The sequence below is a fragment of the Symphalangus syndactylus genome, chromosome 10 (assembly GCF_028878055.3).
Source record: "Symphalangus syndactylus isolate Jambi chromosome 10, NHGRI_mSymSyn1-v2.1_pri, whole genome shotgun sequence".
In the NCBI taxonomy this organism is placed as follows: domain Eukaryota; kingdom Metazoa; phylum Chordata; class Mammalia; order Primates; family Hylobatidae; genus Symphalangus; species Symphalangus syndactylus.
The window spans coordinates 54,776,450-54,798,642 of NC_072432.2; the positions used below are offsets into that span (position 1 = coordinate 54,776,450).

Genomic DNA, 22,193 nt, shown 5'->3' on the forward strand with positions numbered 1-22,193 from the left:
AGGCCAATTTTTTAATGTAAAATTTGATTCATTTTAAATTAATAAATCATATACAGGGATTTTTTAAAAAATTGTTTTAAATATAATTAAAATTATCAAAATATTTTTTAACTGAACTTGTGACTAGAGATATTTAGATTATGAAGAGTGGGGTTTATGCTAACTAATGACAGTCTGGCTATGCATGTGGAGCACTGAGCTATAAATTGTGGCTTCCCCAATTCTCCTGATGTCACTTGAACAAAACCTAAGTGTCAGACCAGAGCTTCTGGTATCTTCCACGGGATTTCATTCAACAGCTGGAGCAAATGAAGTCACATTGTTTTTTTAATTTGTCCAATTTTGTTGTCTCGTAAACATAATTATAATCATTTATTAGAACTAGAATTTCTTCAGTTTAACAACAGAAATAGTGATTCATTATGAAAAGCGAATCTGGAGGCCTTCATTGTGGTGCCAATCTAACCATTAAATTGTGACATTTGTCTTTTAGGAAGCTCTGTAGATGTGCTATACACTTTTGCAAATTGCTCAGGACTGGACTTGATCTTTGGCCTAAATGCGTTATTAAGAACAGCAGATTTGCAGTGGAACAGTTCTAATGCTCAGTTGCTCCTGGACTACTGCTCTTCCAAGAGGTATAACATTTCTTGGGAACTAGGCAATGGTGAGTACCCCAGGGAACAATTCATTAATAAGGAGATTCCCCACTAGCATTATTTCTTTTATTTATTTTTTATTTATTTTTTTTTTTTTGAGACAGTCTCGCACTGCCGCCCAGGCTGGAGTGCAGTGATGCAATCTTGGCTCACTTCAAGCTCTGCCTCCCAGATTCACGCCATTCTCCTGCCTCAGCCTCCAGAGTAGCTGGGACTACAGGCACCCGCCACTGCGCCCGGCTAATTTTTTTTTTTTTTTTTTTTTTTTTTGTATTTTTAGTAGAGACGGGGTTTCACCGTGTTAGCCAGGATGGTCTTGATCTCCTGACCTCGTGATCCGCCCGCCTCGGCCTCCCAAAGTGCTGGGATTACAGGCGTGAGCCACGAGGCCCGGTTAGCATTATTTCTTATAACACTTTTTTTTTTTTTTTGAGATGGAGTCTCGCTCTGTCGCCCAGGCTGGAGTGCAGTGGCGCCATCTCTGCTCACTGCAAGTTCCACCTCCTGGGTTCACGCCATTCTCCTGCCTCAGCCTCCCGAGTAGCTAGGACTACAGGCGTCCGCCACCACGCCCGGCTAATTTTTTTGTATTTTTAGTAGAGACGGGGTTTCACCGTGTTAGCCAGGATGGTCTCGATCTCCCGACCCCATGATCCGCCCGCCTCGGTGTCCCAAAGTGGTGGGATTACAGGCATGAGCCACTGCGCCTGGCCAACACTCTTTTTAATATTAGCAAATATACTTCTGCCTGGGCACATTCTTGCAAGTGCTCAACAATGCAGCTTTTTGAAGTGCATGTGGCAGAAACTCTTACTGTATTTATTCCAGAACCTATTATTGCTAATCCCAGTTTATGTTACATTTGAAGTGAAAACCAGTTGGAGCCGGCAACATTCCCAGCTCCAAAGTTCCCTTGAGATTTTCAGAATCACTTAACCCTATTATGCTTGGCAAGCTGGACTCAGCAAAACTGGGAAGTCAGCAGTTTGTTGTATTCATCCCTTCCTTTCTCAGTTTCTCAAATGTGTCAGTTAATCTCAGTAACCCCATTGCAACCTTCATGACCTGCCCAAGCGGCCTAGAACTTGCCAGTATAGAATCCTACGTGGGTCAAGCTCCTGACTGTCTCCTTCTTCATTCTTTTTTTGCAAAGAACTTGTAAATTTTAAGTATAAGTATTCATGATTTGCCACATTTATTCAAAACATAGAGTGCTTTTTCCACATATCAACCAATGGAAATGAGGATTAAATGGGAAATGAAATGTAGTAATAGGATGAGCACAAGTCTTCTTCCTGCTCAAACTTTTTTTTTTTTTTCAGACGAGATCTTGCTCTGTTACCCAGTGCAGTGGCGTGTTCATAGCTCACTGTAACCTCCAACTCCTGGGCTCATGCATTCTCTCACACCTCAGCCCCCTGATTAGCTAGGACTACACTATGCCTAGCCAATTTTTTTTTCTTTTGTCTAGTTGTGTTGCCCAGGCTGGTCTCGATCTCCTGGCCTCAAATAATCCTCCTGCGTCGGCCTCCTAAAGTGCTGGGATTATAGGCATGAGCCACTGTGCCCAGTGTCAAACCTTTTTTCCAAAGTAATGAAGTTACTAGATATGGAATATAGTGTAGTTCCCAGATATCCATATCCATTGGTTTATTACCCTAATTATTAACTTCAAATTGTTTAATAGCCCCTCATATCTCAGTTCTACAGTTAAAATTTTTGTTTTGTTTTTCTGGAGTATCTTATTTATAACTATGAGTTTTACTTTACTTATTTATTTTATTTTTTGAGACAGACGCTTGCTCTGTCACTCAGCCTGGAGTGCAGTTGCGTGATCATGGCTCACTACAGCCTCGACCTTCTGGGCTCAAGTAATCCTCTCCCTCAGCCTCCCAAGCTGAGACTACAGGCATGCACCACCACATCTAGCTAATTTTTTGTGTTTTTTTTTCCCCTCATGGAACTATGTTACCCAGAGTGGTCTCAAACTCCTGGCTTCAGAGGATCCTCCCATCTCAGCCTCCCAAAATGCTGGGATTACAGTCATGAGCCATAGCGCCAGACCTGGTTTTACTTTTCTTGACTTTGAATTACAAGTTTTTGTAATTTGGAGAATGTTCTGTTGCTTTTATATACTGCTGTATGTTTGCTTTTAAATACAACATTTCTCGATATATATATTTTGAGGATTGCTGTCTTTCAGAACCTAACAGCTTCCTTAAGAAGGCTGATATTTTCATCAATGGGTCGCAGTTAGGAGAAGATTTTATTCAATTGCATAAACTTCTAAGAAAGTCCACCTTCAAAAATGCAAAACTCTATGGTCCTGATGTTGGTCAGCCTCGAAGAAAGACGGCTAAGATGCTGAAGAGGTAGGAACTAGAGGATGCAGAATCACTTTACTTTTCTTCTTTTTCCTTTTGAGACAATCTCGCTCTGTCACCCAGACTGGAGTGCAGTGGTACAATCATGGCTCACTGCAACTTCGACCTCCCAGGCTCAAGCAATCCTCCCATCTCAGTCCCACAAATAGCTGGGACTGCAGGTGCACACCACCACACCTGGCTACTTTAAAAAAATTTTTTTGTAAAGATGGAGTCTCCCTGTGTTGCCCAGGCTGGTCTCTTGAATTCCTGTGCTCAAGCCATCCTCCCACCTCAGCCTCCCAGAGTGCCAGGATTACAGGCATGAGCCACCACACCCAGCCACCACTTTTCTTAAGAAAAAAAAAAAATTCTCTCTGGTAGACAATCCTCAATAGTCCACGTGTTATTAAACAATCTGCTGCCTGAATACATGATTTACCAAAAAAGGAAATTTTGACGGGTTCAGAATATCAAGGGATCTGAGGCAAATGGCACCTATGATAAAATTTGCTATCAAAATTAGGAAGTTTGTGTTTACCTGATCCTAAAGCAGTAACCAGCCCATTTCTAGGGAATAAAACCCTCATGCGTATATTGTGCATATATATGTATTATATGACTGAGTGATAATAAAAATTTTTTTCTAGCTTCCTGAAGGCTGGTGGAGGAGTGATTGATTCAGTTACATGGCATCAGTAAGTATGTCTCCTATTCTTAATACAAGGAAAGTAAGGCTAGCTTTATTTATTACCTAGTGTTCAAAAAGTTAGTTCCATTTAACTGCCAATTGACTGCAGTTCAAATAAGAAACAAATAGTGTCTCAAGTAGCACGGTACTCCAATATTAATATTAATAAAAAAAAATTTTAAGTTATTTTAAATAATGTTGTGGTTTCTATAAAGATCACTTTATACAGAAGAACAGTGCCAATTAACCCATGGAACATATAAGTAGCTAAAACCAATTGCTTGCCAAAGAACCAGTAACCCAGGAGTACATGTACTTGCCACGGTGTTTTTTCAAGACAGAGTAACTGATTTCTAGTTACTTGCATAGAATGCACTCCTCCTCATAACTCCCTTCCATCTTGGTCTTTCCCTAGTAGAACTTCTACCTTTCTTTAGTAACAGGTGAGTGGGAGAGGTAAGAAGAAGAATAAGGTCAGCAATTAACCTAAAAGCAGAAAGTAAAGTTTGTTATTTTTTTTCTGAATGTTTTCTGTATAATTTAGCTACTATTTGAATGGACGAACTGCTACCAAAGAAGATTTTCTAAACCCTGGTGTATTGGACATTTTTATTTCATCTGTGCAAAAAGTTTTCCAGGTAATAGTCTTTTTAAACTTTTTAATGTAAAACCAGAATCCTTATTTTATAGTCTAGCTAGTTCTAAATTGTATAGGTATGTCTATTTGCATGTTTTTCTAATTTTAGAGAACAAGCACTGTGACTTACCCCCTGTTAGTTTCCCCCTTAGCATTGGGTCTTACCCCATGTATGTGATTAGAAATTTGAAATATTTCCAATAGCCTTTAGTAGAATTAACTCACATAAATGATAAGAATGGGTTGGTTCACTTCATATTCCTTCCACAGCCTACTATTTCAATAAAAGAAAGTTTCCCAAGACCTAAATGACTATGAACATATTTTATAACTATATAAGAGGGGTGAGTCTAGGAATACAAAGTTTTGAATGCTGTTAATTTTCAACACCACAGCTGAAACCACAGGTCAGCTTTTTTGCAATTACCACGGATACTTTTCTGTTCTATAGGTGGTTGAGAGCACCAGGCCTGGCAAGAAGGTCTGGTTAGGAGAAACAAGCTCTGCATATGGAGGCGGAGCACCCTTGCTATCCGACACCTTTGCAGCTGGCTTTATGTGAGTGAAGCAGCGCTGGCCTTAGGAGTCAGAGTGCAGCTCTTCTCCATCCTTCTATTCTGCTGAAATAGCTCCCCAGCCAAAAAGCAGATCAAAGACGGTTTCAGTGGCTGAGCCCCAAAATTCATGCCAGATTTTGCAAGAAAATGATTTACTAAAGCTTGAGGGACATCTTTAACAAGGGTCCCAAATTAATCACTATAAGGATGAATTGTTTTAGAAATTTTGTCCTTTAATTATGGCCCATAAATATGTCAAGTAGTCCTTACTTTAAAGAAGTACATTGTAAAAGAATGCATATAGCCGGATATGGTAGTTCCTTGTAATCCTAACACTTTGGGAGGCCAAGGTGGGAGGATTGCTTGAGCCCAGGAGTTTGAGGCTGCACTGAGTTATGATGGTGCCACTGCACTCTAGCCTGGGCAACAGAGTGAGACTCTTTTTTTTTCCCCCTCTGTCATCCAGGCTGGAGGGCAGTGGCACGATCTCACCTCACTGTAACCTCTGCCTCCCGGGTTCAAGCGATTCTCCTGCCTCAGCATCCTGAGTAGCTGGGACTACAGGAGTATCACCGCACTGGGCTAATTTTTGTATTTTTAGTAGAGACGGGGTTTTGACATGTTGCCCAGGGTGGTCTGAAACCCGTGAGCTCAAGTGATCTGCCCACCTCAGCCTTCCAAAGTGCTGGGATTACAGACATGAGCCACCACGCCCGGCCACACTCTGTCTCTAAAAAAAAAAAATGCAAGTTAGAGCATATTACAGCTTTGTCTCTCAGGAGGATACTTAGTGTATGTAGCTATAATTCATAGATTCCCAAGAAGTTTAGAGCCTAAAGTATGAGGTCCCACCAGAGGGGCTATTATTGAATTTAAAGATTTGTTATATCATCTCATTGTCCAACACCACAAACTTGATTGCTTTAAAATACTGGTTTAGTTACATTTAGTAACTCTGTTAGTGCTTTTAATCTATAGTGCTATATCCTCACATTGAGATTTTTTTTCTTTTCTCTTCCATCTTCATTCTTTTTTCTCTCATCCTCATTCTTATAAACCTAGAATATATCACAAATCCTTTATGCTCATGGAAGCATGAGGAATAAAGAATGGAGATGTTTGTTTTGCCATTAACTAAAGATCTGGGGTGTTGGGGAGAAGGGGGATAGAGAAGGAGAAGTGGAAAGAGGTGTCCATAATAGCTTAGGTGCAATTCTGTTTATTTTACATTTTACCCCTGCTGACTGCTACTTTTTCTTCAGCCCTAACACATTGTTTGTGCAGGGACCTCATAGGACCAGGAATTGTCTATAAAGGTGGGAATTTGTCTACCCTGCTTTGTGGAAGTTGTCTCACCCTGAAAGGGATACCTCTAGCATGGTAATAGTCTTCTAGGATTTGTTATCATATGGAAAGATGTAAAGGGAGGGATTCTGCTGCTGCTGCTGCTGCATGCAGTCGCCATTTCATTTAAATGACTTATTTATAATTGATGACACTTTTCTGGCTTCCTGTTAATTCCTCCCTCAAAGATCAATAAATCAGAACCGGGCATGGTGGCATGCATCTGTGGTCCTGTAACCGCCCAACGGGTTCACCTTGCCCACTGTCCAGATAGAGCCAATTATCAAGACAGGGGAATTGCAATGGAGAAAGAGTAATTTATGCAGAGCCAGCTGTGCAGGAGACCAGAGTATTATTATTACTCAAATCAGTCTCCTTGAGCATTCGAGGATCAGAGTTTTTAAAGATAATTTGGCTGGTAGGGGCTTAGGAAGTGGAGAGTGCTGATTGGTCAGGTTGGAGATGGAATCATAGGGAGTGGAAGTGAGGTTTTCTTGCTGTCTTCTGTTCCTGGATGGGATGGCAGAACTGGTTGGGCCAGATTACCGGTCTGAGTGGTCTCAACTGATCCATCCGGTTCAGGGTCTGCAAGATATCTCAAGCACTGATCTTAGGTTTTACAACAGTGATGTTATCCCCAGGAACAATTTGGGGAGGTTCAGACCCTTGGAGCCAGAGGCTGCATTATCCCTAAACCATAATCTCTAATGTTGTAGCTAATTTGTTAGTCCTGCAAAGGTAGACTGGTCCCCAGGCAAGAAGGGGGTCTTTTCAGAAAAGGGCTATTATCAATTTTGTTTCAGAGTCAAACCATGAACTGAATTTCTTCCCAAAGTTAGTTCAGCCTACACCCAGGAATGAAGAAGGACAGCTTAAAGGTTAGAAGCAAGATGGAGTCAATTAGGACTGATCTCCTTCACTGTCATAATTTCCTCAGTTATAATTTTTGCAAAGGCGGTTTCAGTCCCAGCTACTTGGGAGGCTGAGACAGGAGGATTAATGGAGCCCAGGAGTTTGAGGTTGCAGAGAGCTATGATCACGCCACTGCACTCCAGCCTGGGTGACAGAGTGAGACCCTGTCTCTAAATACATAAATAAATAAATAAATAAATAAATAAAATCAAGATGGTGTGCAATTAGAATTGAGCGATTTTGTTTCCAAACCTCAAGAAAGCTTGGTCTCGCTCTGTCCCAGGTGGCTGGATAAATTGGGCCTGTCAGCCCGAATGGGAATAGAAGTGGTGATGAGGCAAGTATTCTTTGGAGCAGGAAACTACCATTTAGTGGATGAAAACTTCGATCCTTTACCCGTAAGTGACCATTATTTTCCTAATTCTAGTAGAGTAAAGTCAACTCAGGACCCTTGGTGTTAACCTCCTATGAATAGTCAATCCTCTCAGTAACTAGCCAAATCATGAGATGATGAATTAGAAGGAGCCTTAGATGTCATCCAACCTTTTATGTGTGTGTTTGAAGAGAAGAAATCAAGAGCTAGGAATAACTTTTTAAATGTAAGCCATTTGCAGTATAGTGTGGATTTTGTTTAAAAGGGGATAATTTGAAATTTTATGACTCATTATACAAGACAAAATAAGTTGGATTTTTAAATGTTTTATAAAGTAAATCAAAGTTATAACTGCCTACAGTATGCAAAGCTTCAAAACATTTTTTATGTTATGAAATTGTAATTTATTTAACCTTAAAATGAGCCAGTACCATGTATTTGCTTAAAAATCTCATGCTAAGAATTTACTTTACTATTTTGTTAATAATCTTCAAGATATTTATGAATAAATTCTCATTTCTAATCCTTCCTCCAACTGCGTCTGGTGCTAAATCAGGAAATGTTTCTTCCCAAAAAGCCTCGTGGAAGAGCTGTATATCTAAATATATGTCAGGGATAATACAGATGTAGGCCTGAGAAGCATGACCTTGATTTTTATAGTCTAAAGTGTCATTTGCAGATATCTATTTTCTAAGAATAATTCCTAAAAGAATTATTTGAATGTTGTAGGAAAGCTAAGAAATTTTGCAAAGAGCATATGTGAAAATATAAGCTAGGCTTTTGTGGTTTGTGGATAAACTTCCCAACAAAACTGCTTTTTATCTATAGTGGTCCAAGCTTGTGGAACATATTACTCATCTTTTTTTAGAAAATTCTTAGAAAAATGACCTTGCAAAAATGGAGTTTATCTTTCCCCAAGTATATTCTGTCATGTGTAGAGTTAAACTAAGCATTGTAATTTCACTAGACAAACATTCAAAACCTACTCCTGACCTTTTTATCTCATCCAAATTTTCCCAGGGCCCAGACATAAAGCTTTGCCTTACAAACTCTTTGTATATGCACTAAATATGCTTCTCCTTCAAGGTTCTCAGTCAGCTAGAAAAACGTGCAAGAGTAAATGGTACCCTTGACACTTGTAGAACCAAGAGAATTAGACTTAAACTCACTCTACATGTCTGTGACTTCATTTTATTTGCATGACAGTCCTGTGAGGTGGCAAGGCAGGTATCTTGGATGCATTTTTTAGATAAGGAAGTTCAAATTGAGAAGAGGTTGCATGATTTACAGGAAGCCACACTGTAGTCCTACGTTACTCTTAAAAATCCCATTCAAATCCTGCCTCTGAGGCCCGCGTACTTTCTACCCTACCAGTCATTGACCCATGCTTATGTCTCCTTTGAAAACATTGATTCCACTCTTGTCTCCAGTGAAAAAGTGGAATTTACGCAGAGAAACAAAAGCCATTTGTCTTGTTAAGTCTACTTTCCCTCTACTTTCAAGAAGGAAAAGTTGGGGTATGTGTTGAATGGTGATTTATTTATTTATTTATTTATTTATTATTTTAAAAATTGAGACAAGGTCTCACTGTATTGTGCAGGCTGGTCTCGAACTCCTGGGCTCAAGTGATCATCCCACCTCAGCCTCCCAGTGTTGGGATTACCGGCATGAACCATTGTGCCCGCCACCGATCCGTGGTTTTTTAAGAAAAACTTTTACTATAGAAAATTTTAATCATATACAAAATACAGAGGAAAGTATATGAACCCACTTTAGGAGACCAGAACATGCCACCCCAAAATATGCCACTTTGGCATAAGGATTATTTCGAGCTAAAGGCAACTGGGAAGAAACACATAGAAGAAAAGTTCTCTGTCCTCCTCCATTTGCCTAAAAGCAGGACATGAATCTTAAAAGTCCCCCTCCTTCCCTTTCTACCAGGAAAAACAAGAGTTAATCACTGAAAATAACTTCAGACCCTTATCAGTGTAGAGATGGCACTAGAAGAAGCTATATTACATACTCATTTATTTTCCTTCCCACAACTTGCCACCCCAGAGACTAAAAATCCTTTTCCTTTGTCATGTCTCTTGTCCAAAAATTTGCTCTATAAGCTGGAGTTCTAAGCCACCTCTTTGAGAATTACTTGTTCCCTGGGTATTTTCTGTTAATATGCATGTATTAATATACATGTTAATAAACTTATGTTTGTTTTTCTCCTGTTTTCTGTCTCATTACAGAGGTCCATCCCAACTAAGAACAAAAGAGTAGGATACTTTGATCTTGTTTAATCCATAATCCTTCCCGCTTTCCACCTCCTACCTATTAGATTACTTTGAAGCAAGTTTCAGATATATTACTTTATCTATAAATATTTCAGTATGTGCTAGGTGTGGTGGCTCACACCTGTAATCCCAACACTTTGAGAAGCTGAGGCAGGAGGATCACTTGAGCCCAGGAGTTCAAGACCAGCTACGGCAACAAAAAACCAAAAACTTACGGTGGCACATGCCTGTGGTCTCAGCTACATGAGAGGCTGAGGCAGGAGGATCGCTTGAGCCTAAGGGGTTGAGGCTGCAGTAAGCTACGTTCACACTGCTGCACTCCAGCCTGGGCGACAGAGAGAGACCATGTCTCAAAAAATATACATATTTTAGTATGTATCCTTTTTGTAAAAACACAATATTTTTATCATACTTTAAATAATAACAATAATTCCTTAGTATCACCAGATACTTTGTCAGTGTCTCACATTTTCCTTATTGTCTAAAATATTATTGATAGTTACTCAAATCAGAATCCAAACAAAGTCCATATATTGCATTTGGTTGATAAGTCTCTTAAGTTTGTTCATCTTTAAGTTCTTCCTCCTTCTCTTTCATCTCTTGTAATTATTAACGTGAAAAAACAGGTAATTTGTTCTATAGTATTTCCTACATTATAGAGCTTGCTAAATTTATTCCTATGATATCATTTAGCATGTTCCTCTGTCCCCTGTGTTTCCTGTAAACTGGTAGTTATACCTAGAAGCTTGAGTTTATTCAGGATTTTTGTTGTATTTTTTTTTTTTTGCAAGAATTCTTTATTATCTGCTTCTGGAAGCACATAATGTCTGGTTGTGTCTGGTTTTGATCTTGATAGCTAGTGGTGACCATTGCCTAATCCATTACTTTATTGGGGTGGAGGGAATAAGGTTTTAAATGAAATTTCTTAAAATATTTTTTTAACTGTTATTTTGAGACAGTGTCTCATTTCGTTTCCCAGGCTGGAGTGCAGAGGCGCAATCATGGCTCACTGCAGCCTTGACCTCCTGGGCTCAGGTGATCTTCTCACCTCAGCCTCCTCGGTACCTGGAACTACAGGTGCACACCACCACACCTGGCTAACTTTTTGTATTTTGTGTGCAGAAGGAGTTTCATCATGTTTCCCAGACTGGTCTTGAAGTCCTGGGTTCAAGTGACCTACCCACTTCAGCCTGCCAAAATCTTGGGATTACACTTTGGCCACCGTGCCTGGCCTAAATGAAATTATTTGTCTCTAAACAGACAGAAGTTTTACTTTAAAAATTTGTCTTTGTGAGTGTGTACATGTGTTTGTGTATGTGTGCGTGTCTAAAAGTTTGGCTTTGAGCTTTGCTTTGAATTCTTGGATGAACGATAACCAAGAATACTTAAACTCTGATCATTGTTGACAGATATCCCCTAGAGGCTATGGCCTTTTGAATTGTGTCCTCCAGTGATAAAAAGCAGCAAGCAAGATACTGCTCTCAGATTCATGGTGGTCACATGTGAGGGAAAAAAAAAAAAAGATGAATAGTATTTAAATGCCCCTGGGATAACAGTGATACTCTTTGTAGGATAACTATTTGCTTGCCACTGGTTTCGTTAAATAAGGACAAAAGTAAAGATCTATTTTTGTCTCTTTCTCACCAACCACCACAACCAGGATTATTGGCTATCTCTTCTGTTCAAGAAATTGGTGGGCACCAAGGTGTTAATGGCAAGTGTGAAAGGTTCAAAGAGAAGGAAACTTCGAGTATACCTTCATTGCACAAACACTGACAAGTAAGTATAAAACACACCCTTTACCAATCATCAAGTTTTAGTGGGTAAGCCCATAACTTTACTCAAACACCCTGTTGCATGTATCTATACACTGCATGAGTATAGGCAGTTGCAGTTTAGTAAAGTTTTATACAATGATTTTATTTTATTTTATTTTTAAAAGAAAAATGATACTTTTGTTGTTGTTGTTTTTTGAGACAGGGCCTCGTTCTGTCACCCAGGCTGGAGTGCAGTGGTGCAATCTCAGTCACTGCAACCTCCACCTCCTGAATTCAAGTGATTCTTGAAAAGGAGAACAATAATAACAACAATATTATTTTCAAAAGTTGCTACTGCAGTTTCTGGAGTTGAGAAGACATCGAGATTTTTGTAGCCTCATACTCTTGCTTTAGGTAGCAAAAAATGTTCCTAAATCTCAGGAATATTCTCTAGATAGGTTTCAATCTATCATTCCTGGTAAGATGATGCTGAAATACCAATTCTAGCCAAAAAAGACCACCTACCATTTCCGATTGTTGGTGACTGGGAACTCTGGATAGTGAGGATCCCAGTGGGAAGTAGCGAGGGGAATGGTTTGAATGGATAAATTCATACAAAATGTCGGTAGATTTAATTTTCTTATATGTTTCAGTCTTTTTATAAGGCTAGGAAAAGCCCCTGTTTTTATGGTTTATAATTTGAATTCACATGAACCCACAAAATTTGCCTTTTACCTTCCTATGTCTGAAAATGGATAGTCTGGCTGGCCTCTTAACAAACCAGCTGGCAGACTGTGAGGATCTCAGCGTGCTCTAGGCCAGACATTGGTAGCGTGAACGGCAATATTTTTAACTGTGTTTTCAAAATAGGAGCATACTAGTGGTCTAAAACGATCATAAAAGAAGGATACTAAGAGGGCCCACTGTCGTTATGGATCCTAATACTTAGGATGCATTATGGATTGTCATTATGGATACTAATACTTAGGATCACATTTGTAATTGAGTTTTTAATTGCTTAAATTAGATAAATATTTTTATTGAGTTAACCTCTTTGCTTTTAGTCCAAGGTATAAAGAAGGAGATTTAACTCTGTATGCCATAAACCTCCATAATGTCACCAAGTACTTGCGGTTACCCTATCCTTTTTTTAACAAGCAAGTGGATAAATACCTTCTAAGACCTTTGGGACCTCATGGATTACTTTCCAAGTAAGTAATTTTCCTTGTTCATTCCAAACTTTCAATAAATTTACTGGTGTTTATCAGGATAGAGAGTTTGGACAAGGAGCAAAAGACAAAGTCAACTGTTTCAAGTTCTAATAATTCTTAATATTCAGGAAATTTATATATGAATACTTACTAATATGAGTATAACTCACCCTGAGAGTCTAAAGCAAAAGGATGTGAACACAAACTAGCAGTTATCTTAGAGAATAAGTTTGCATTTCAAAATAACTTGACTTATCAAGATCCACTCAACGCATTTAAATTATTTACTCTAAAAAGACATAATTCTTGGTAACACATTCACTAAAGCAAAATATACCTTTGTATAATTGCTATCAAAGATATGTGGGTTGGTATAAAATATCATACCATGTGAGATCAGTGTGATTCTTTTACAGCATTAATTTTTATTGGTTAGAGTAAGAAAAAGAATAGCTAGAGTATACTTCTTAAGTAGATTCTCATATACTTTGGTTGCAAAAACCAATTATTGACTACATCTTATAAAAGCCTGTATTCAATGGAGTGCCAAAAAATGACTATGAGTCTTGAAGAGTTAGGCATATAAATATTTTAAGGTTTCTGTTCAATGTATGTTGGAAGGAGTTCCTTTCTCATGACTATTCTCATATTGGAGCATAAAAAGAGTTTACAGGCTTGGCGCGGTGGCTCACGCCTGTAATCCCAACACTTTGGGAAGGTGAAGCAGGCAGATCACTTCAGCCCAGGAATTTGAGACCAGCCTGGGCAATATGGCGAAACTCTGTCTACAAAAAAATACCAAAATTAGCCAGTCATGGTGGCATGTACCTGTAGTCCCAGCTACTTGGGAAGCTGAGGTAGGAGGATTGCTTGAGCCCAGGGGGGTCATGGCTGCAGTGAGCTGTATGGTGCCTCTGTCACCCAGCCTGGGTGACAGAGTGAGACCCTATCTCAAAAAAATAAATAAATAAAAATTAAGAGTTTACAAAATTCTCACCATCTCCTCCCATCTTTGCAAATGCCACATAAGTGATGTATTCCAGGACTATTAGCCTCGGAACCTGAGGCAGTACAGTAAGCACGCTCTCTCCAAAGTCCTATCCCCCACAGGCAAACATTATTAACACTGGGTACTGTTCTTTTATTTTTTCCTCTCTATGCTTTATTTTACTATAACTATAATCATATAACATGTAATAGGAAAAAGGCAGGGTCAGGGGAGAGATCCAGAAGTCTTCCCAAGAGCCTTTCCAACATAGCCTCTGTAGACATTTTTTTCTTTCTTTTTTTTTTTTTGAGACAGTCTCACTCTGTTGCCTAGGCTAGAGTGCAGTTGCGTGATCTAGGCTTACTGCAACCTCCACCTTCCGGGTTCAAGTGATTCTCCCACCTCAGCCTCCCTAGTAGCTGGGATTACAGGCATGCATCACCTCACCTGGCTAATTTTTGTATTTTTAGTAGAGATGAGGTTTCACCATGTGGGCCAGGCTGGTCTTGAACTCCTGACCTCAAGTGATCCAGCTGCCTTAGCCTCCCTTAGTGCTGGGATTACATGCGTGAGCCACCATGCCCTGCCCCTATTACATTCTGATCACACATTTTATGTTTTATAATTGGAAAACTGGTGAAATTATAGACAATGTTTTATTCCCCTAAATTCTCTTGGATGAGTATATATTACTTACACTATTCTGTCTTTAAAATTTTGCAAAAAAGTATCCTAGATAAGTTTATGAGTGCACAGTCTGTACGCTTGCTCATATTAATGACCTCAGAGAGTTGAACAACAGTCACCTTTAAAAATTATTACTATCATTATTATTATTTTTGAGGCGGGGGTCTCATTCTGTCTCCCAGGCTGGAGAGTAGTGGTGCAGTCACAGCTCACTGCAGCCACTGCTGCCTGGGCTCAAGTGATCCTTCCTCCTCAGCCTTCTGAGTAGCTGAGACCACAGGCTCATGCTATCACACCTGGCTAATTTTTTAATTTTTTGTAGAGACGAGGTCTCATTATGTTGCCCAGGCTGGTCTCAAACTCCTAAGCTCAAGTGATCTTCCTCGGCCTCCCAAAGTGCTGGGATTACAGGCATGAAAAACTGCACCCAGCCCTAAAAATTATTAGGTTGCTGTATGGTTTAAAAAAAAAAATAGGGACAAGGTCTCACTGTATTGCCCAAGCTGGTCTCGAACTCCTGGACTCATGCAATCCTGCTGCCTTAGCCTCCCAAAGTGCTGGGATTACAGGCATGACCCACCTCATCTGGGCTGAATGAACATATTTTTAACATAAAGGCAGTATTTTATATTTATCTCATACTTTTTGCCCAGCATCCCCATTTCCGCCGAATCTGTTGCTTGCTAATTCCTTCCAGCTTCATTTCATCTGAAATTTGACAAACATCTTCTATCTCTTTGTCATGTTATTGACTTCAGAATATAAAATAAGACACTACACCCAAATTAAACCCCACCCTCATTGCCCAGCCTGATGTGAAAATAATCAGCATACATTAAGCTTACACTTGATATATGTGTAGCATCTTTTAGATAAATGTACAGCTGATTAAGCAATATAGCCTGATGGTATAATATCTTGCCCATGTACCTCATCTTATCCCCAGCAGGATTAATTCACAGTGATCAGATTTACCTTTAAACTTTGTAGCAAAATATCCTCTCCAAAAGCATATCTAAAACTTTTGTGTGTACTCTTGCAAGGTTCTTAATTTCATGCAGAACAGGCTCTTACCACTGTTCGTTGGAGATATTTTCAAGACCTATTTTTGTCTGTGGTTTCCTGATGATGGTCATGGCATTTCCCCCTTCACCCCATCTAAAAATTGAGGTGATACAGGCTTTTAACCAAAACCAACTCATATAGACTGAGTACAACTCCAATAGCAATGGGCGTGCTATTGATATGTCTTAAGTTATAGAACCCAGGGCTGAGCATCTCATTAGGTCAAAATGGAAACCAGTTTTTCTGCTCACTGATGCTTAATGAGGACAGGGTGTGAGAGAATTTTTTAAGGAAAAAAATATGTAATAATGCTACATGGAAAAATATCTAACATTAGAGAATTAAGTAAATAAACTAATATACTCACACCATGGAATCCTGTGTAGACATTAAAATTATGTAGTGGATGAATGTTTAATGGTGTGAGAAAAAGTTGGATGTGCTGAGGTAGGGGGAAGAGTCAAGTTTTAAGAAGATACAATATACCCATACTTAAGTAAAAAAAAAATGTACACACTCGTGTGTTGCTTAATGATGGGGATACATTCTGAGAAATGTGTCGATAGGTGATTTCATCCTTGTGTGAACGTCATAGAGTGAACTTACACAAACCTAGACAGTCTGGACTACTATGCATCTAGGCTATATGACTAGCCTATTGCTCCTAGGCTACAAACCTGTAAAGCATGTTACTGTAGTGAATATACAAATACTTAACACAATGGCAAGTTACCATTGTGTTAAGTAGTTGTGTATCTAAACATAGAAAACTAATGTGTTGTGCTACAATGTTACAATGACTATGATATTGCTAGGCAATAGGAATTATAATTTTATCATTTTATGGAACCACACTCATATATGCGGTCCGTGGTGGACCAAAACATCCTTATGTGGCATATGACTGTATACATGTACATAAAAAATAGATGAAAGAATGAATATACATCAAAATATTTAAAATGGTTATATTGACTTAGGTTACTTTTCCTATATTTATCTGAGTAATAATAATGATGATAGATAATACTTTTATAGTGTTTACTATATAAAAGACACTGTTATAAGTGTTCTACATACATGTATTACATAAATGATATAAATATAACTCTGACAGTAACTAATCTTATACGTTCTTTTTTCTTTTTTTTTTTTTTCGACAGAATCTTGCTCTACCGCCGAGGCTGGAGTGCAGTGGTGCAATCTCAGCTCACTGCAACCTCCACCTCCCAGCTTCAAACGATTCTCATGTCTCAGCCTCCTGAGTAGCTGGGACTACAGGCACACATCACCATGCCCTGCTAATTTTTGTATTTTTGGGTAGAGATGGAGTTTTGCCATGTTGGCCAGGCTGATCTTGAACTCCTGGCCTCAAGTAATCTGCCTGCCTCAGCCTCCCAAAGTGCTGGGATTACAGGTGTGAACCACTGTGCTCGGCCTAATTTACAAGTTTTCAATATTTGAAGAGTGCTAACTTTGTTCACAATATAAAACATATTTGAGAAAAAGAGATATAAGCATCTTATTTAGAATTATGAAAATATCAATAGACCTACAGCTGACTAAAGCTTTTCTTCATAAGCTCTTGCCTATATTGATTTGTTCCTGTGAATATGCATTAATTTGATTTAAATAATAAGTATGTATAAGAAATAACACTTTTCCTTAATTTTTAAAAACGTTCAACTGTTTTTAATTTGAATTCCAATAGTTAAATACATAGAAAATATAAAATTTTCTGTAGTTTTAGCCAATTGTTTTTGTTTCATCACAGCATTCTACCAAAATTTCTTAATAATAGTAAGAAAATGATTGCATACCTCCTGCAGGGAGATGGGAGTTAGACAGTTTATGGGCATAGTTACAAGTGAGAAATTTCATTGGCTACCATTTATGCTAAATTCATAAAAACTGCATTCAATTCTATATATCTATTTGCTTTATATAAAAAAGGTTTCAGTTATTGGCCATTAAATAAAATAGCCACCATTCCAGGAGTTGTGTCATGTTTATCCTTTTTATACCACCATCATATTGCCTAGTATAGATTGTGTGTGTTCCATTTTCTGTAATGGGCCAGACAGTAAATATTTCTGGCTTTGGGGTCCATATAGTCTCTATCATAACTACTCAACTCTGCCACTGTAGCTTAAAGATTATCTAGGTCAAATGCCTAACTGATAAAGTGTTGAAATACAAGTTATATAATATAGGCTGCCACACACACAAAAAAAAGTTTATTTGGTCTAAAAAAGATTTCATGACTTTTGTAGCAGCATGGGTGGGGCACGCACCACTTGGTTAACTCTGTGTATCTTTCTCCTTTGCAGATCTGTCCAACTCAATGGTCAAACTCTAAAGATGGTGGATGATCAAACCTTGCCACCTTTAATGGAAAAACCTCTCCGGCCAGGAAGTTCACTGGGCTTGCCAGCTTTCTCATATAGTTTTTTTGTGATAAGAAATGCCAAAGCTGCTGCTTGCATCTGAAAATAAAATATACTAGTCCTGACACTGAATTTTTCAAGTATACTAAGAGTAAAGCAACTCAAGTTATAGGAAAGGAAGCAGATACCTTACAAAGCAACTAGTGGGTGCTTGAGAGACACTGGGACACTCTCAGTGCTAGATTTAGCACAGTATTTTGATCTCGCTGGGTAGAGCACTGCTAATAATAATAGCTAATAATACCTTGTTCCAAATACTGCTTAGCATTTTGCATGTTTTACTTTTATCTAAAGTTTTGTTTTGTTTTATTATTTATTTATTTATTTATTTTTTATTTAGAGACAGAGTCTCTCTCTGTCACCCAGGCTGGAGTGCCATGGTGCGATCTTGGCTCACTGCAACTTCAAGCAATTCTCCTGCCTCAGCGTCCTGAGTAGCTGGGATTATAGGCATGTGCCACCACGCCCAGCTACTTTCTATATTTTTTGTAGAGATGGAGTTTCACCATATTGGCCAAGCTGGTCTCAAACTCCTGTCCTCGAACTCCTGTCCTCAAGTGATCCACCCGCCTCAGCCTCTCAAAGTGCTGGGATTACAGGCATGAGCCACCACACCCAGTAGTGTTTTATTTTTGAGACAGGGTCTCACTCTGTTGCCCAGGCTGGAGTGTAGTGGTGCAATCATAGTTCACTGCAGGTTTTTAACTCCTGGGCTCGAGTCATCCTCCCGCTTAGCCTCCTAAGTAGCTAGGACCACAGATGCATGCCATCACACCTGGCTATTTTTTAAAAATTTTTTGTAGAGATGGGGTCTCGCTGTGTTACCCAAACTGGTCCTGAACTCCTGGACTCAATTGATCCTCCCACCTTGGCCTTCCAGGTGCTGGGACTTCTCTGGGAGTACAGCATGGTACAGCAGGAGATCATTTGATGTTACCTCTGTGCAGTGTTGCTAGTCGGCAAAAGACTTTAAAACCTGTGGGGACAGTGATTAGCCACCGCACCCAGTCTTTATTTAAAGTTATTAAAAATGGCTGGGCACAGTGGCTCACACCTGTAATCCTAGCACTTTCGGAGGCCGAGGCGGATGGATTCACCTGATGTCAGCAATTTGAGACCAGCCTGGCCAACATGGTGAAACCCCATCTCTACTAAAAAATACAAAAATTAGCCGGGTGTGGTGGTGCACACCTGTAGTCCCAGCTACTTGGGAGGCTGGGGCAGGAGAATTACTTGAACCCAGGAGGCAGAGGTTGCAGTGAGCCGAGATTGTGCCACTGCACTCCAGCCTGGGTGACAGAGCAAGATTCCATCTCAAAAAAACAAAAGTTATTAAAAAATATATGTGAATGCTCCTAATATGGCCAGGAAGCAAGGAAGCAAAGGGTATATTATGATTTTTAAGAAGGTGCTTAGCTGTATATTTATCTTTCAAAATGTGTTAGAAGATTTTAGAATTCTTTCTTTCACGTGCCATCTCTACAGGCTCCCATCAGAAAAAGTGTACTGCCATTACCGTGAAACTGGTTGTAAAAGAGAAACTATCTATTTGCACCTTAAAAGAGAGCTAGATTTTGCTGCTTTTCTTCTTTCGGTTTTCTTTGTCAGCAATAATACGTGAGAGGACAGATTGTTAGATATGATAGTATAAAAAATGATTAATGACAATTCAGAGGTGAAGAGATTCTGTAAACTTAAAATTACTATAAATGAAATTGATTTATCAAGAGGATAAATTTTAGAAAACACTCAATACCTTATAACCATCTGTTAATGTTTACTTTTTCTCTACCTTTCATCCTTATTTCAGTTGGGAAGCTTTTGGCTGCAAGTAACAGAAACTCCTGATTCAAATGGCTTAAACCATAAGGAAATGTATATTCCCATGTAACTAGACGTTCAAACAGGCCAGGCTCCAGCACTTCAGTATGTCACCAGGGATCTGGGTTCTTCCCAGCTCTCTGCTCTGCCATCTTTAGTGTTGGCTTCATTCTCAGACTCTGGTAGCATGATGGCTGTAGCTGTTTCATGGGCCCCTTCAAACCACATAGCAACCAGAGGAAGAAAATGAGCCATTTTTTTGAGTCTCCTTCATAGACTTGAATAACTCTTTTTCAGAGCTTCTCACAGCAAACCTCTCCTCATGTCTTATTGTTCAGAAATGGGTAATGTGGCCATTTCACCAGTCACTGCCAACAACAATGAGGTTCCTATAATTGTCTCTGAGTAACCCTTTGGAATGGAGAGAGGGAACACTGCAGTTCTGTGCTTTTTACCAGTGACAAAATGTAATTATTTTCCCCTCTTAAGGATTAATATTCTTTAAATTTATGCCTGTTATGAATAAAGTGTCTTTAAAAATTTTTATTTTAATAGCTTTAGGAGTACACACTTTTTGCTGGCAGGGGAATTGTGTAGTGGTGAAGACTTGGCTTTTAGTGTACTTGTCACCTGAGCAATGTACATTGTACCCAACAGGTAATTTTTCCATTCATTACCCGCCTTCTACCCTCCTCCCTTCTGAGTCTCCAACATCCATTATACCACTGTGTATGTTCTTGTATACCTATAGCTGAGCTTCCACTTTTAATTGAGAACAGGCAGTATTTGGTTTTCCATTCCTGAGTTACTTCCCTTAGGATAACAGCCTCTAGTTCCATCCAAGTTGCTGCAAAATACATTATTTTATTCTTCTTTATGGCTGAGTAATAGTCCATGGTATATATATGCCACATTTTCTTTATCCACTCATCAGTTGATGGACACTTAGGTTAATTCCATTCAATTTCATTCAATTTAAGTACATTTGTAAGGAGCTAAAGCTGAAAATTAAATTTTAGATCTTTCAATACTCTTAAATTTTATATGTAAGTGGTTTTTATATTTTCACATTTGAAATAAAGTTAATTTTTATAACCTTGATATTGTATGACTATTCCTTTAGTAACGCTAAAGCCTACAGACTCCTACATTTGGAAGCCTTGTTTTCCTTCATTGCTTTGTTTATACCTGGAAACAGGATATAGAACCACTAGTGTGTTGTTTCACCCCTTGTTATACTATCAGGTATCAGAAGTGGGGGTTTTCCAATGCACAGTCTGAGACAAGGACTTGGGGTCAGGTGGGTTATTTGGGAATAAGGAATGAGAGATCAGGGAGTGTGAGAGGGAAGAGAAGAAAAAAAAATATTAATTTTTGCTGTTGAGTTTGCTGCTGTGGGCAATGAGCGTTCAGTTCCACCAGCACTACCGAGAATTGTAGGGGATGCCTCCCAAAATTTGTCTCTTATTATTCTCTTATTTCTCATCAGCTATCATTTTATAGTCACATTATTGTCAATTACAATTTCTATAAAGAACTCCAGTTTCATATAAAATTGTTTTAAGGCTGGAAGCAATTATAGTTAATGATTGTATTTGTTAAGCTTGAAAGTCACTTTAACGTCTCATTTGGGAGTCAAACGATAAATGTTTTCTTTTCTTTTTTCTCTTTTTTTGAGAAAGGGTCTCTGTCATCCAGTCTGGAGTGCAGTGGTATGGCATGCTCATGGCTCACTGCAGCCTAGGCCTCCTGGGCTCAACCCACCTCAGCCTCCCTAGTAGCTGGGACTACAAGTGCATGCCACCATGCATTTTTGTATTTTTTGTAAAGATGATGTTTTGATATGTTGCTCAGGCTGGTCTTGAACTCCATGGCTCAAGCAATCTGCCTGCCTCAGCCTCCCATAGTATTGGGATTACAGGCATAAGCCACCACACCTGACCAATAAATATTTTTTAAACCTAAAACACCTTCTCTAGGGCCAACCACAAAAATCAGATGAAACATAGTAGAGATGAAAAATATGAATGTAGAAGTGCTTCAAACATGTAAATCTACTAAAATGAAGGGTACATGTAAAGTGGAATGAATGTTCTGGTTGATGCAACATTTAAACAAATATTTGTGGGATGAATGAATTTATTCTCCATCCACTAGGTGCAACATTTCTGCATTAGGGTTCTCTAGAGAAGAGAAACAGTACCAATAGGATATATATAAAGATATAAAGAGATTTTTTTTTTTTTTTTTTTTTTGGAGACAGAGTCTTGCTCTGTCACCCAGGCTGGAGTGCAGTGGCACGATCTCGGCTCACTGCAAGCTCTGCCTCCCGGGTTCACACCATTCTCCTGCCTCAGCCTCCCGAGTAGCTGGGACTACAGGCATCCGCCACCAAG

At 39.0% G+C, this 22,193-nt stretch overlaps 1 protein-coding gene across 5 annotated transcripts in view; it reads left to right on the forward strand.

Annotated features, from left to right (window-relative positions):
* The window catches only part of HPSE (heparanase), a 38,727-nt gene extending 20,684 nt beyond the window's left edge, over positions 1-18,043 (forward strand). The window contains exons 4-13 of one of the 5 annotated variants that reach the window (XR_010113842.1): positions 494-667; positions 2,863-3,031; positions 3,673-3,720; positions 4,258-4,351; positions 4,802-4,908; positions 7,447-7,561; positions 11,482-11,600; positions 12,643-12,789; positions 16,693-16,946; positions 17,860-18,043. Coding sequence is in view for 4 of the 5 variants with exons in the window: in XM_055297152.2 (XP_055153127.2) it covers positions 494-667; positions 2,863-3,031; positions 3,673-3,720; positions 4,258-4,351; positions 4,802-4,908; positions 7,447-7,561; positions 11,482-11,600; positions 12,643-12,789; positions 17,860-18,019 (1,133 nt within the window). In the remaining variant the exon portion in view is untranslated. Of the gene's footprint in view, positions 1-493; positions 668-2,862; positions 3,032-3,672; positions 3,721-4,257; positions 4,352-4,801; positions 4,909-7,446; positions 7,562-11,481; positions 11,601-12,642; positions 12,790-16,692; positions 17,524-17,859 lie in introns of those variants that run through there. The other 4 variants (XM_055297152.2, XM_063610326.1, XM_055297153.2 and 1 more) reach the window with 4 other exon arrangements.
* The last annotated feature ends 4,150 nt before the right edge of the window (positions 18,044-22,193 follow it).